The sequence below is a fragment of the Rhinichthys klamathensis genome, unplaced genomic scaffold, assembly GCF_029890125.1.
Source record: "Rhinichthys klamathensis goyatoka isolate OS25496 unplaced genomic scaffold, OSU_Roscu_1.1 h1tg000082l_1, whole genome shotgun sequence".
Classification (NCBI taxonomy): Eukaryota; Metazoa; Chordata; class Actinopteri; order Cypriniformes; family Leuciscidae; genus Rhinichthys; species Rhinichthys klamathensis.
In genome coordinates this window covers 3140920-3157240 of record NW_026606624.1, presented here as the reverse complement: position 1 = coordinate 3157240, position 16321 = coordinate 3140920, and the positions used below count along the sequence as shown (strand labels likewise).

Below are 16321 nucleotides of genomic sequence, written 5' to 3'. Positions count from 1 at the left end.
TTAAATAAATATATTTCACTTTTTCATATTTTTCCATAACAATCAATATTTTTGTGAAATTTATGCTTAAACCAAGACTATTAAAAAAAACGTTATCTTGTCTTAAGGAAGTTTATATAATAAACAAATGAATAATATATATATTCATATATATTCATTTGTTTATTTTTTTCCAGTAAAGTTATTTACAAATGTCTTCTTAAGTCACCAACACACTACAATATAATCGGCCCGATTTTGGTCCCAACTCTCCCCTTCCCACAATCCTATAGGTAAAGTCCCGATTATCTCGATGGTTCTACAGATTATTTTATCAGATTTTCCTGTGGTGTGAGGTGTGTTAAGAGTGATTGAATCTGCTCGGAAGAGCGCGGGGGCCGCACCGATCTCAAATCACAAATATATCCAACATGTTTAATATTCAGATCAGAGATCCTGCTTTGTCAGGGGAACCCCGAGGACAAATGTGCACACACTCTGTAAATTGTTGCTTGGAACAAAACGATACCAAATCAGAAACTGAGCTGACGGAAACATAACACGACTTAATCCGTATCATTTCTGTAAAAAGCAGTCCAAACACTATTATTGTCATTTCTTCTTGCCCGTGTGTTTACTCTAAAGTCACGTTTGACCGTGAGAAATTTTGCGAGATTTCCTGTGTTCACAGTCGGGACTCTGGGGCCAGTTGCATAAACATAGCCAATATGTTGTTAAGACTGTGTCTTAAGTACTATGACCAACTAGCGGTTAGGCAAGGTTTAGTATCAAATTAGACCAATCTACGTTTATATGTAACAAATTAATTTGTAACCATTTTACACATAAGTTAACAATTAACAAGGTAAATGTATTGTGTACAAACATTGAACATTAGGACATGTTGCATGGCTGTAAAACAGCAGTGAAACCTGTTTAATAACAGTAATTTTTGCAATAGCTGGTACCACAAGTGGGCAGACCTTTAGGTTCGATTGATATAATTAGGAAGGTTACTATGAGATGCTTCTTGAGCACCTTGGTTTGCTATCTGAGTGTTTGGCAATGAATTTTGGCGTTTGATTTGAGGTTCAAAATCAGTGCATGGACTGAAATTAGAGGCTTCATGCTCTCGCTTAATGTGGATCTCCTCGCTGCAGTCTGCTTCCTGTCCTGAGGTTTACACGGTTTATTTTTCTCAGCATGACCCCCACAGTTACCCCAACCCCTGTGTGTGTGTGGCAGAGTCGGGGCCAAGGGAGCCCAGGCGCCACACATTCGCGCTCGGCTCTCCTTCCCCTCGCTTCTCACTGGAACTGAGACCTCAGAAACACATGTCTCTGATCAAGTGCAGCCTGCGTCATTGGTTAGTAAACACGCAGCTCCAGGAAAACCAACAGAGAGCACATTCATCTTCAGCAACCCTGTGACTTAGTGAGTGTGTGATTCATTATTCTGTAATAAGGTCTCTCTGCTTCTCCAGCGGCCCTCTGGCAAACTCTGAAGCTCTTGGAGAGGGAGATGAGGGCCTTTGTTTGCATTTTGTTTGGTGGTTTTGTTTAGATGCTATTGTTCATGGGAGACCTCGGAGAAGTTGATGCAGAAGTATCTGTCTGTAATTAGGCTCATAGTGTTCGTACTGGGGCACATATGATGGACAGACATTGAAAGATGTGGGTTATGTGAGGTGAAGTTTGAGATAGAAATGTGTGATTCTCTCATCTGTCAAGTCCTACATCCTTATAAATAAACAACACTTTGACATTAAACTGCGCTCAGTTTCTCATGCAACTGATTCATAAGTGTGTTCTGTACTTGTGTTAACCTGAAATAAAGAAAATAAATCTGAAAGGAATTACACTCGATTGCATAGATTGTGTCCAGAACCTGAAAATGTAGTATATGGAAGTAGGAAGTCATCAAGGCATGTCTGAATCCATTATTTGTAGATCTGTCCACTTAAATGCCTCCATCTGGTAAATTTTAAAGGTGGCACAGATGTGTCCTTCGATGCTTATGATTTCCCACAATTCTGATCTTGCAGTCTGGCATTTGTTTGAAAGAATAACAATGCTGTTTGGCGGAGCATTTGAAACCAGCATGTTAATTTATAAATGAACATTTTTGCAGATCGGAGCACAGTACCTTTTTTTTTTTTTTTTTAAATAGCTTTCAGCGGAAACTGCAAGCAACACAATGCTATATTTTTTTATAAAAAATATAGCCGTAGTTAAGCCCCATCAGTCTCTTGGAATTCACATCTAATTTGTAATATATATTTATGTACAAATAAGTAATTTATACATTTCAGAAAAATCGCTAAAAATTTTTTTTTATTTAATATTATTATTTAAAATTATTATTAAATACAACTTTTTTGTAGTGATTTTTCTGAAATGTATAAAATATACACATTTATAAAATATACACTTTATAAAAAATCTAATACAATTGATTTTTTTGAAAATTACAATAAAACACACACTTTTTTTAGGGGTTTCTTATAAAAAATTTAAATAGACACTTTATTTTTGTAGTGATTTTTCAGAGTCGTGCTGTGAATGTCCTCCACATACCACAACGGCGGTACCACCGTTTCAGAACCACTGTTATAGATCATCAGATATGACGTTACAGTGCCTTGGAAGGCGGTCCGAAAGCAGTTTCTTTACTTGAACTCTGTCTGTTAATTCTTTGACTGACTGGCCAATGAGTGCCTTTGCCTTCTGACACAGGAGACATAACAGCGTTCTGAGGTACTAACAGCAGAGATGCTTGTAATGAAGTTTAGAATACCTGTGGTGAGAAACGCGTAACTTTTTGCATTCAGTCGGTTTGACACAGACAGTATGGCGGCGTTGGAGCATTCCCTCTGGCGCTAGTTTGTCGTGGGTGCAAAACCCTTCGTGTTTATAAGAGGCTGACAGCTTCTTCCTGTATCCCAGGCCCCGAGCCCCAAGTCTTGGCCAAGGCCCTTGCAGCGCTCTCCCCCTGACTGAGTGGGAGAGCAGGCGTAGGAGGGAATCTTGAGTGGGGGGATGGGGCTCCGCTGCAGTCGCTGAACACTTGAGCCCACTTGTTCTCTCCCTGCAAAGTCAGGCCAATGTAAACTCCCATTTCCTGCCTGGGACTTTGGGTGTCTCTGAGGGAGAGAGATGATCCTCATGTGAAGTAAGGCAAAGACGCATCATACTTGTGCTCAAATTTAGCCATGCAAAGTTGAGCAAGAGCAAAAGAAAGGGAGTATAAAAGGCACACACAAGCCTTGAGAAAAGGGCTGGAATGTTAAACACATGCTTTATGGCAGCAGCAGCAGCCACTTTTGGTAAATTACAGTGAACGTTCTGGCACTTGGGAACGCGCAGTGGGGAAGAAGTTCTCCGATTTCAGAGCCAGACGTCTCATTATCCCTTAGGAACGACTGTATGAGAGTGCATTTAGTTTTCATTTCTTAGCACAGAATATGCACTAAATATTGCTGCGGGTTGCTTTACAGCAAACTCTCTGGCGGCACATTGACGTGTTGGCTCACCACACACTTTCCAGGTTTGGAAATGTGCTTTTTTTTTTTTTGCCTGGATAAGTTTGATGAATCAGAAATACTAGTGTGTGGTCTCTATACCTGCTGACGAAACCGAGTCGAGCTTTATCAGGAATTTCTTCTTTTAAGTTTCCCACAGCAACTCTGATAACGTCATCTCATTAGACCGCCTCTCCCTCCCCTCTGGGCTTGTTACAAATCGACCACATGTAACTCTTCTGCTTCCATTTCATACAGATGTTTTCCTGTCGGTTTTCCAGAGCGTTTGGAGGATTGCGTCCTTCCACTTCCACTGTTCCACCTAAAGACAAAAGAACCCCAATTGCATCACCAAAATGTGAAGCTTAAACAATTCTTTCCAAACCAGCACCCCCCCAAGGATCACACTTCACTGTCGTAAACTACATGTCAGCACCTGACACATGCATTCCAGAGATTGTGATTGTCTGTGAGTGGTTGAGTGACTAAACGGGAAGAGGCTCCTCATACTAACACTCTTTCAGACGTTCAGATCTGGGACAGCACATGGAAGGACTTACCTCATGCTCCACAAACGCACCTATACTTACAATGAGAACTCACTCTTGCTACTGACAGCAGCTGACTCACTGTCTGGATTCAACAGTTCGGTCTGATTAATGTAGATCTGTTTCCACTAGGAGCTTACAGCACAAGTGCTGTTGGAAGATCCATTTTAGCTTTTCACATCCTAATTTTTTACAACTGTATGGACAACAGAGTATGGAAGCCTGTTTCCACCTCAAAGTAGAAAATGAAAAAGGTAATTGCGAGAAAGTTTAAACTAAGAAATAAACGGTGCACAATATAAAGTCACGATTCTGAGATAAAGTTACTATCGTGAGATATAAAGTCGCAACTGCGAGATAAAAAAAAACATTTTGAGGTACAAAGGCGCAATTGTGAGATATTAAGCTGCATTGTGCCTTAAAGTAGCAATTGCACGATAGAAAATCACATTGTGAGAGTCAGACAGAATTATGAGAAACAAAGTTGCAATTTGCTGTGAAGTTGCGAATGTGAGATACAAAATGACACTGTGAGATTGTCACAATTATGAGACATGAAGTCACGTGAGATATAAAGTGGCAATGAGATTCAAAGTCAGAACTATGAGAAACAAATTCACAACTGTGAGATATGAAGTTACATTGTGAGGTACAAAGTTGCAACTGTGAGATATTAAGTTGCAATTGTGAGATTTAAACTCCCGTTGCGAGATGTAAAATCACATTGTGAGATTAAAGGTCACAGTTATGAGAAACAAAGTCGCAGTTGTGAGATAGTCATGTGAGATATGTTACAACTCTGAGATATAAATCGTGATATAAGTCGCAATCGTGATAAAACATCGTGAGATTCAAAGTCAAAACTGAAAAATAAAGAGATACAAGTCACATATAAAGTTGCAATTGTGAGATATAAAGTTTTAATTCCAAGGTGGAAACAGGCTTTCGTAGCAGAGATTCGGTCCTAGCTCAGAATGATTATTTAGTCATTACAGTTACACATGCCAGGTTTTGAGGTCAGCAGAGATAGAAGCGCCTTACATCAATGCAGCATACACACGCAACTCTTCCAACGCTCGTAAGCAAAGCTTCCAACATGAAAATATTTATGCAAGACATTCCATCAGTTTGCCTCACAGCAATACCTCCAGAGGCAAAATTACAGTTTGAACGAACACAGAGCGCTCAGATGACTAAAACGCCATCAGGCCACAACGACATCTTTATGTCTTGTATATAAAACGGATCTGCTGCACTGACCGTGCATACACAAAAAGATCAACACACATCCGTATGCATAAGCAGGCCAGGAGTCCGTTCTGGGTAAACCGTTTTGTTTGCGGAGAGCGAGTGAGCGTGTGCGTGCAGCAGGACAGGTGTGTGGGGCAGGTGCATGCAGTTGTCCCTCTGCTGTCATAGTGCGTTCACCTGCCACCCAGCAAACATCACAGTTACAAACCAGTGAGTCACTCCTATTCATTGGAAATGAAGCACCGCTCTTCCTGATAATGCATTTCAACAGCTCCAAATAGCATGAGCCATCAGATTACCAGTATGAGTCTTTTTGACACTTTGTAACTGTGGCGAATCCAAAACAAGTGAGCATGAATCAGTCTTTGTATAAACTTAAATTATTTTATTGGGTGGAAATGATTTGGACAAATACAAAGAGACATGAAATGTATATATATATATATATATATATATAAAAAAAAAGTATGCTAAAAAAAAATTGCACTGAACTCATTCAATTTCATTCAAAAGAAAATCCTGCATGAAATTGTCAGTAAAATGTGACATATTAGGGTTGAAATGTCCACATGCATTGTGAACAGAATATGAAAAACATTGATGGCGATTTACTAAGATTGTCCTTTTCGTCACATCAGATAAAAATACAGAAGTGTCGCATGTCATCACTTGAAAAAAACATTTGAGGTACAAAAAAGAAAAACTTTTTAAATTACAAAAAGTAGCATGGCTTTGGTTTAAATGCCCAATCATTTGTTTTAATAGTACACAATGACAGGACTTCAATACTCTTTGGTAAACTGGAGTGCATTTTAAAAATCAGTCCCTGTACAACAAAAGGAGTGATAAAGGACACAGAGTAAAAAACTAAAAAAAATATGTGTGGTGAAAAGAACAAACATCAATAAAAACAAGCGAAGAACCATGGCATGCAGGTTACAACCCACTAAAAACAAAAAAACAACACCACAGTCAACTGTGGTCCATTACGACTCTCAAAGTGTGTTTCTAGAGAAATTGGCAGACGCCACCTGTTATCAGAGAGATGTGACGGTCAGGGCCAGGGCACCTGTTAGCACACTGCCTCCGCACCACAGAACAGCTGTCTGTCTGTGTGCATATGTTTGCGTGTGTGTGTGTGTCATGCTGAGAGACATACCCTACCCTAGTGAGCCCACCCCCAACCTGACAGCAGCTGTCCCTGCTTCAGGACTCCTAGCTGAACAGCTATTATACTTTTAACATTCATAATTCCTTCATTTGAAGTATTTTGGTTAAGAAAAAAAAGTCTGACGTGGCATTGTGGAAATGTATCGACCATGTTATGTTTAAGAAGTCTGCTTAAATGCCGCATCATCCTTCTCCTGTTGCATATTGCATATATGCGCGGGTGTTGAGAGAAGAAGCGCACGGTCATTATTATCTCACAAGGCACCGAGTCCTGAAGTAGAATAAAATGTCTCCCGGTGTCCTCAGGCCGTGGAGGGACAGCAGCCGGCAGCGCTGTGTTTCTGCAGCAAGGACATGCGGCTGAAGGTGCGAGAACAGGTGTTGCACTGGTATTTCTTCACATCTGCGTGGGTCTGCAGGTGCGCACGCAGGTTAGAGCGGTCTGCGAAGGCACGGTTACAGTGTGGGCAGGAGAATGGACGCTCACCTGAGGGGAAAAAGCGATTTAAAGCTACCGTTAAATATGCACTTGTAATCATAAATGTCTGTTCTAAAAGTACATATCTTTGTATATAAAAAAAAAAACATGTTGTCGAAGTAGCTCACAGTCACATGGTAACCTGATTGAATCAACCACAAGTACACAAAATAAGTGGCTACTCAGCAAGGATGATAACAAGTGCTCCTTAGCATTCTTGATCAACTTATCTTTGCTTATCTCTGCTCTCACACTAGTGATTGATAAGATTGTCCTATTGTGTCATTGTTAAAAAGATGTCAGCACAATGAGTGATCAATGAAAAGCAATTCTATTGAGGACAAACTCACTTGACTGAGTGAATCACTAAACTAACGGTGTTGCATTAATGAAATGATTGCGAAAAGAGATTTTAGAGAGCTCCAAAAGAAAATGTAAGATATTTACATCTTTAAATTATAAACACAATGCAAAATTAGCATGAACCATATAGTGCTAGTAAGACATTTTGTAAGTTTGTTGAAGAAAAACAACAAAAACAATTGATTTACCTGTATGTGTGCGAATGTGTCCTCTTAACAGCCAGGGTCGGGAGAAAGCCTTTCCACAGGTGGGACAGACGCATGGTAGAGTGTGTGAGCGGATGTGCATCTTTAGGGCACCGAGACTGTTGTATTCTTTGGGACAGTGCTTGCAAAAGAAGGCCGGTCGAGTGACTGGGACGGTGGCCTCGCTCTTGTCCTCTCTCTGTCCTGCCCTGTTCTTGTTGTTGCGTCTCGGCCTGCTGGTCTGTTGGGGGTGGTAGGTGTCTGAGGAATCTGGGCTCGGTGGGTCTGATGTTCGTCCTTCATCTTCTTCTCCGCTGCTGCTGCAGCTGACGCTGCTGGACGGGGAGCTGAGGTCCAGCGGGCCCTGGCTAGTGGATGTGGATGTGGGATTGTGCAGGGAAGGTAGCAAGCTGACATCCCAAATCAGTCCAGTGGTCAAGCAAGTCACTGGGAAGTCATTGCTGACTGCTGGAAGTTCTGCAAGTGGGTATCTGTCTGGCAGAGTATCTGATGGAAGAGAAAATAAGTTCCTAATGATATTTACAACCATATTAGTTGCTAAAGAATTTTTGGACTTGGTATTTTACCATATAAGTGATTGCCAGTGAAAAGCACAGGACACTCAGTTGCAACAGAAGTAGAAACTCAAAAAACACATGTGCATCACATGCAACCAGATCCAGTGAAGAAAGGGCGCTGTGTATAGATTGAAATTCCACAAGGGAAATGATAGAAAATACAACTGCCAAATTGATATTTTTGTATTAAAACGATTTATATGTATAGTAATATGCCCGATGTACCGATGACACAAATGCAATCCCCTGGGTACTTTTATCAGAATAACTAATTTAGGGGCCAGTTGTACACTTTAAAATCATTTTACGTTTAGATCGATTCGAATTTTTTAAAAGGGAGCAAAACTCACCGTTCTGACATTCCAGCTCGCTGTAGTTTGGCCTCTTGCTGGTGAAATACTTTTTTACCAGGAAAGACCGAGGCATTCTGAACTCTTAAGTTTTAACAATCCAGTCCAATTATTTTTCAAGGGTAAAATTTCGCTGAAACGCCCCGCTTCAGATAGTCCTTAAAATGTAGCGTCCTCGCCAATCCGCAGTTCTTGTAACGTTAACACTGAACACTGATCTGAAATGGTCTACAATTAGTTAGTCTGTACTTATTTAAAACAGTCTGACAGACTGAGTGGGTATACGTCCATTTGGACCCGCCCAAAAGAACAGCCTACAGCCATCGCTGTCGTCAGTGTTTCATTTAATTACCCAGCACTTGACTGCTGCCTAGGTGTGAATGTTCCCAAGCGCACTTCGCAGGTAATACACACAAGTGAATTGTTTAATTCGTGCCTATCAAGATCGTGCAAATTAGCCAATCTAAATTCATTGTTTACTTCGCGGCTCCAAGCCAATGTGCATAAAGCCAGATCATTGTTCATTTAAATTAAAGCTTTTGTGAAGGAAATGTTTGCCATCTCCAAAGTATGCACAATGAAGGATAATATAATTAGCATGTGCAACATAAATCTGTAGTCTACTTTCTATCAAAACGCTCTATGCCAGACCTGGTTTGTACAGATGCAGCGTTTAAGAAAAGTTCACAAGCTGTCATCACGTTTTATTTTATCGTCAAGACCATTATATCATACACTGAAATATATGTTCTGGAGATGTTTTATTAACTAATTTTGATAAGCTGACAAGTGCACAGTGCACTTTTCAACAGATGCCACTCAGGACGAGTCTGGAATGATTTTGGTGTGAGACTGAAAAAGTACAATTTTGATTATGGCTCCACCTTGTGGTAATAAAATATAGTTATTTTGCGTAGTTTTTAACGGTTTTCTGGCGCCCATGATATGAAACAAGTTTGTGTCCACATTCCACAATGTTTGATGAAGTGCACTAAAAACGCAAAAATCTTCTATTACGTGTTTAGCAGGCCCAAATATAGGCTCATCAATTCTATTTAAAAAATATTTAATGTGACTTATTTAACTTTATTTAAAGAGCATTTTTCCCTATTCACTTACTATCAATCATATTTGCATATTGCCACGTTCGTTTTAATTATATTTATGGATAATTTATTTGTGTCCAAGAATTTTGATTTGTAAAGTGTTTTAATTTCTTTCTACTATTCATAGACAAGTCGTAATGTTAGTGATAAGAGGCCATAACCCTGACAGAACTGTAAGAAAATTACGAGTGGTTTTAGTAGAAAGTAATTAGTACCATTTACAGTAACGTTAGACTATTTAAAGGCGCATTTGCTATAATGCGGAAAGATGTTGTAAAATGTTACACCATTGAAAATTTAACCTCCGTCATTAATAACTCCTATTGCGTCTTTTTCCATACAGTGCAAGTGACTCTCTGCTAATATTATTCCATTTTTAGTGTGGAACAACATGAAGGTACATTTGTCCGTTGCTGCGGCACATTCTGCAGTTTTCAAATTTTGTTGATTTACACGCCCCTCGACATGTCCAACTCCTTTCCTCCACAACTGAACTGGAATCAGTTTTACTTACGGTCGACCCGTGAGTTTTATAGTTTAATGTTAAAAACTGTTCCCAGGTCAGCTATAGATGACAAACGGATAATACGCCCCGTTAAATTCTGGCTCCACCTCTCGTTTTGTGTACGAATCTTATTGGACTAGCCTACAGCAGTAGGCGGAGCTACTTCGCTGGGCTTTTTGTTTTTTATTATCAGCTGTTCGTTGGGATCTATACTGCGGTGCTATCATTTGCAAAAATAAACAAAAGATCATATATTCTGCACCTCTACCTCGGAAACTACCAAAAAGACCAAAAAATTATTTTTAACGAATTAGACGGCGGAAAATCGGTTGCTCTATAAAGAAGCAGGTAGTATGTTTTACTTAAGCCTCGATTTTAGCAATGTGAGAAAATCTGTATATTTGCAAATTGTTTTGTTTGTAGCCTATATATGCATGTATACAAATTTGTATGTATCACACATGCTCATACCATATTTCTTAATCATAATCTTCTATAGCCACGTTTCTGTTTCGCTGTTTCATTGATTCATATGTGATGTTTGCAGTATTTGTCATTTACATTTCTTCTACAACATTTTTTTTATGAGTTACTGTGTATTTGTAGCCCATTGCACAACATGATAAATGTGTTCCCCTTGTGTTTTCCTCGACATCTGGATGACTAACGTTAGCTAAAGAGCAAAACAAACCATCGACATACAGTAAACGTTATTTGATAAATGCTGCTAAATGAAACCTGCATTCAAAAACAAACAAACATTGAAATTAAATCATTTCCACGTGATACAGATACTATGTTTTCGGAGAAAATTTAGGTATGGTTTCAATGGCACACCCCCCAGCTGGAGAACGACAGATGGACTCCAACAATAGAGCTGGGGTCCAACAATGCACTCCCAAAATTCTGTTCATCCATCTTTGTGGCCATATGAACAAATATACACAGAAATGGCACTCACATTTAGAACATGTCTTTGTTGGTATCTAAACTGATGACTAAAACCACAATGTTCACTGAATGTTTTAAATTTCTAAGTGTGCATGGATGGGGAAAGCATTAATGTAAAGTGCTTATTATTATTACTTATTTTTAAATTCATCCCTACTTTATGCCAGGCCTTTAAAAAAAAAAAAAGATGCTATTTTATGCCAGGCCTGTAAAAAAAAGATGCTCTGATTTCAGAATGAAACCTGACCTCAAAATGAGTTCTGAGTTTAAAATAGCTCGTAGCCTGATCCTGTCAGGTGTGGTTACTAACCAAGCCTTGATTGATATAATTCAAAACAGAGAGTATCACAGTGTTTAAATTTATAGTCACATTTTTCCTTTACCAAAGGTCTGGCTGAAGTCGTTCTGCTGAGATCTGCTCGTAACATCTGCCAGAGAGACCCGTGTACAAGGCAATCCAGTTCACCATCTATTATTAAGTACAATCACTTGTAATTTATAACCATGTTTCAACGGCTCACAAACCTGCTCTTTGGAAGCGTGAATGAAACAACTCAGGAACCAACTGTACCAAAACAAGGGTCTCCGGAAGTGGACGAGGAGGGCTGGCTCATGGTCAATGCAGCTGGTGAGTACAGAGACACAAATGTCTCATATTCATACGAAGGAACGTCCTAGTGCATTTAATTCAGGGATTGCAAGTAATATATTTGTAAATAATTTGCATTCACTTAAAGAGATATGCAAAAATGAACATTCTGTCATCAGTTACTCTGTTTTGTATCCATACAAAAAGTCAATAAATGTGTGGTTTTGGACTCATCGATTACATTGTATGGACAAAACATAATTCAAAATATCTTTTTAGTATCTTGTTTAGCACAGATAACAGTTGTCTGTGTGATTGTGCCTATAAAACATACTCTTATCATATTTGATACACATTTTTCTAAGGCCTATAAATGATCAACATTATGGAAACTTTACTGGAAACCCTGTTGTACACAATATACTTCATTCCTTCTGTTATCTAAATTGTTGTGTTGTACTAGGAAAAGGGAGCATATTACCCCAGTTTTGGTAAAGCTGCACTGGCTACCGGACCGGTTATATATCTGATTCATTATAGGGTGTTACTCTATGTTTATAAAGCTGTCCATGGCCTGGCCCTAGAATATATTATTACTAATTTAATAAACTAATCTAAAACTCCCTTGGAAACTAAAGGGGATTGGGCTTTTTCTGTTGCCGGCCCAAGACTGTGGAACACCCTTCCACCTGACATCAGATCTGTATCCTCAATTGACACTTTTAAATCTCGATTGAAAACACATTTGTTTTCTATGGCTTTTAACTCTTGAAATTTTGGCAGTTGTGTTTTGTTTTATGATGTGTATGTAGGTGGTTTGTTTCCTTGCTGTTTTCTTTTCTTTTTACTATTGACTGGTGTCTTGTGTTATGTTTTATTATTATTTGTTATTATCTGTTTTAACTGTACAGCCCTTTGGTCGACTTTGTTGTGGAAAGGGCTTTATAAATAAAGTAGATTTGAGACTAAATAAATGATAGTTTATAATTTTTTAGCAAGGAAAAGGTCTTGCAGTATAATTAAAAACAATTCCCCTTTCAGGTTGTGGTTCACATGTTGTTGTTTTTGTTTTTTTGCTGTGTAAATATAAGAATAGCTTTTATATTGTTAGTAATATTTCAAGATGAACACTTACTGGATTGAAGCAACATAGGTTTATTTGATTTCGTCATACTTTTTGGTTATATAAATATCAGCAACTGCAACAAATTAAATATTTGTGCTGAGTTTGGGGCTCTGAATAACATTGAGGGTTTTTTTTCCTCAAGTGTGAGCTCCATAGTTTTTTGTTATTTTGTTTAAAGGTTCAATAATCTGTTAAATTAAAAAAAAAAATGTTTTTAAAGATCTGACAATTATTTATCAGGCTTTACAGGGTTAAGATACAGCTTTCTGTGGTAACTGTGTTATTCTTTTCTGTAGATGGAGAGACATCCTCTGAACCCAGTGAGGTGCAGTTCAAGTTAATAAGAACCCTGTCAGGCACTGAGAAATCTGCTGCCAGCTTGGTCAGTGATGGAAGGTAAAACCAATACATCTGCTCAGAGATTGCAATCATTATAACTATTTCTACTGTGAGATTGCATTGACGGACAGGATTGGATTGACTTGAAATGGTGTTTTGTTCTATTTCTAAAGCATCGTAGATCCGGAAGTCCCTGTTTCTCGAGGCAGTGTTCGAGTATCTCAGCGGCTGGTCTCTCAGTCCGGGGCTCTGGTCAAAGTCACGCAGGTGGGCCGTATACAGCGGGCTCAGGCCCGGGCCAACCGCCACAATCTCGGCCGCAATTGCATTCAACGCCAGAACCACATTCGTCAACGTGTTCCTCAACATTACTCTCGCATACACCGCGTGATGCTCCACCAGCCTGGCCGTCGCAACTTTAATTACTAAGATGCAGAGAAAGTCAACAAGCGCGCAAGCACATGCAAGTACCTTGGTGCAAAATAAAAGCTTGATATGAGAATGTTTGAATCATTTTTATTTTGTTATTTATAATGTAGGCCGGTATAATAATCCCAGTGGCAGCAAAAATTATGCCTCCAAAAATTATGTTGGCCATTGGAAAATCTGTTTTTACATGCTAGTGTACTAGACTGTCATGCAGCAATAAAATTAAGTGAAGGACTTTTGAATTACCATGTGTTCTTTCATTGTAACATTATATAACTTATATAGATCATGTAGTGAAATCACTTTATTGTGGTGAAGACAATAAAGCAATGGGGTATCAATGGCAATCCATTTCAGCCAGTTTACCGCATTAATACAGATACTTACTTTCCAACTTGACCGTCATTTATTTATAATAAATAATATACTGTCCAGAAAGCGTTATTGTCATGCAGTGCACTATAACAACCACGAGGGGGCGCCTGGGTTCGCCCAGTCAGTGTAGTCTAGTCCTGGAGCCTTTTTCCAACTTTCTGTGGTCAAAATGACATGTCCACATCTATGAGGCATGACTGTCTTCCAGAGTGTATTACAAAATCATGAATCATGTTCTTTCCCCACTCTAAAATTAATCCTATTTACAATGTTATACGTTTTTAGTTCAACATTATAATATATATAAACATTAAAGTTTAATGATGACATTTAGTTCTTCTAGTTTTAGCAAGTGACATATATTCTCAGCTATTTGAACTGGATATTTGATATGATTTATGCTCTTAGTAAAAGAAATTATTTACATTCTTTTAGAGCTACAAGATACTTTGTTTGATATTTTTTGTGTTTCCACGTGAATATAGCAACTCTGGCGTGCTGAGTGGTTTGCTGGATGTGGAATACTTTGTTATTTTTCTTGTTTTACCCAATTCATTTTCAATTAGAGTTGAGAATAAAGTTAGCAGTTTATTGGTTGCTCTGTTTTGTTTCTTTGTTTCTCAGCAAGGACATCATAGCCCTGCAGCATAAACATCACAGATTTCCCAGAATGCTGCTGTCATGTGAACGGGTCATTTTAGTGCATCCAATACATAATCAAATGTGTAGCAGACCAAGATGGTGTTGCAAAGGTATCAACTATTTACTTGAAGCTGGACATTTGTTGCCATCTATACGCAAAATCATTATTGTGTCAACAATTCCGAATCACATGTTGTTTATTGTTTCATAATGTTTATCTTGTACTAATAAAGTGCAAGTCTTATTCTATTAATAGGGAAAGTATATAAAGGTCATCTTTACCAGTTACATAAAAATCTGTCAAAAGATTTCATTCTATCAGGCATGTTTAGCGAACACCTTTCTTAAACACACATCTTCATAGACATCACCTGATCTGATGGGCAGCCAGATAAATGTCAACTTATTTCAACTATGTGGCGTCCGTAGTTATTTGAGGGTTTTTTCGGCTGAATGCTTCCTGCAGTTTTATCTGTCAGAAAGTGATGAGAGCGCATAAAGCAGGAGATGAAATGCATGACTTCAGATGTCTCGTGTTAACTCAAGAGTTCAAAAGGGTTCTTTATATAAGTAGGCAGGTGTTTGCTGAAACATGTCTGCAGATTTATAAAATTAATAATGCATTGGTTCATGGACAATTTGTGGGGTTTGCAGAACCGTAATTTGCATGCATATGCAAATTGCACCATATTATAATGCTCTTCCCTCTAGGGCAGAATGAGTTAAGATTATTATTCCATAATCTTTTTTCTTTCTTTTTTTTGCGACAAAAAAATTAAGGAAATTTGCATGATTGAGATCATTTTAATTCAGGGCAATGCAGTGCCCGATTTTTAAAGAATCAACTTCTTAGTTTTTGAATAGTTTCAACAACAGTTGTCTTAGTTTATTTGTTCAATTCAGTAGAGGCATTTTAAAAAAGAATCTGAAGCAGTATTTTTCTCTTTAACTTTATTTATTTAGTCTCCTTTTTGGGCAGTTTAAAAGATATTTCCCCATGAACATGGATTGTAATTTTTTTTTTTTTCTACACTTCTATATGCATTCTTTTATTTTCAGTTAAATTAAGATCTATACCGTTTCTTTAATTGGACACAGAAGTATAGACGGGGCATTCACGTCTATCTCATATCTCCTTGCATACTGAACTGAACTATAGTCACTGACTTCTTACCCTTTAAAATGACTAATACAAAGTTTTTGACAGTGAAAAGAACAAGTTACAAAACAAGTTCATCAAGTTAGTGTTCAAACATTCCAAGGTCAGTTGCTTTCAACCAGCACCTGCTGAGTGCATGAATACAAAAGCATGTGCTTAAAAAATTAACAGTGCAGACTTTTGAACGTGTTAAATGGTGACTGTCTACAACATGTGAAGGTGTATTTTCTTTTTAATTGTCTTCAACTTAAGTGAACATTTTTATCGGCATCACAGGTGTTCTGCTGAGCAGATCCCAAAAAGACACTTATACCCAAAATGTTAGGTAAATATTGTACTAGATGTATGTATATTGTACTTGAGAATTGCCACAGTTTTATTGTAAGCTAGTTTAATTACACAACAAGGCAAATTAGTAGGCGAACACTATAAAATGTTATAGATTTTATAATTATTTACTTGGTTCCGTTAGTTATGATAATGCAATCTCTTTGTGAGTGACATTTGTCACATTGTTTTGTTTTCTATATCTTCTCATAGAGATGTACTACATGTATTTTACTCGTTTATCAAGTCTACTGATAGTGGGTCTCTACAGAATACCACTAACAATGCCATTGTCACACCACTGTCCTAACCAAGAGTGTTCTCAGGTAAAGTAACTTACTTTTTATATAT

At 38.2% G+C, this 16321-nt stretch overlaps 2 protein-coding genes across 4 annotated transcripts; one reads left to right on the top strand and one right to left on the bottom strand.

Moving 5' to 3' along the window:
* Positions 1 to 1394: 1394 nt before the first annotated feature.
* tp53inp2 (tumor protein p53 inducible nuclear protein 2) lies at positions 1395 to 13540 on the top strand. 3 transcript variants are annotated; one of them, XM_056251507.1, is made up of 4 exons: positions 1395 to 1413; positions 11373 to 11612; positions 12996 to 13095; positions 13212 to 13540. In XM_056251507.1, exons 2-4 carry the CDS (start codon positions 11489 to 11491, stop codon positions 13465 to 13467), a joined length of 480 nt encoding a protein of 159 aa, XP_056107482.1. In that variant the 5' UTR covers positions 1395 to 1413; positions 11373 to 11488; the 3' UTR covers positions 13468 to 13540. The 3 variants fall into 3 exon arrangements, with proteins under 3 accessions (XP_056107482.1, XP_056107480.1, XP_056107479.1); XM_056251505.1 differs by lacking the exon at positions 1395 to 1413 and adding an exon at positions 10191 to 10377; XM_056251504.1 differs by lacking the exon at positions 1395 to 1413 and adding an exon at positions 10191 to 10381.
* On the bottom strand, positions 6030 to 8686 carry snai1a (snail family zinc finger 1a). The gene is made up of 3 exons (XM_056251503.1): positions 8423 to 8686; positions 7498 to 8001; positions 6030 to 6955 (listed from the first exon to the last, which is right to left on the bottom strand). Exons 1-3 carry the CDS (start codon positions 8496 to 8498, stop codon positions 6771 to 6773), a joined length of 765 nt encoding a protein of 254 aa, XP_056107478.1. The 5' UTR covers positions 8499 to 8686; the 3' UTR covers positions 6030 to 6770.
* Positions 13541 to 16321: the final 2781 nt, after the last annotated feature.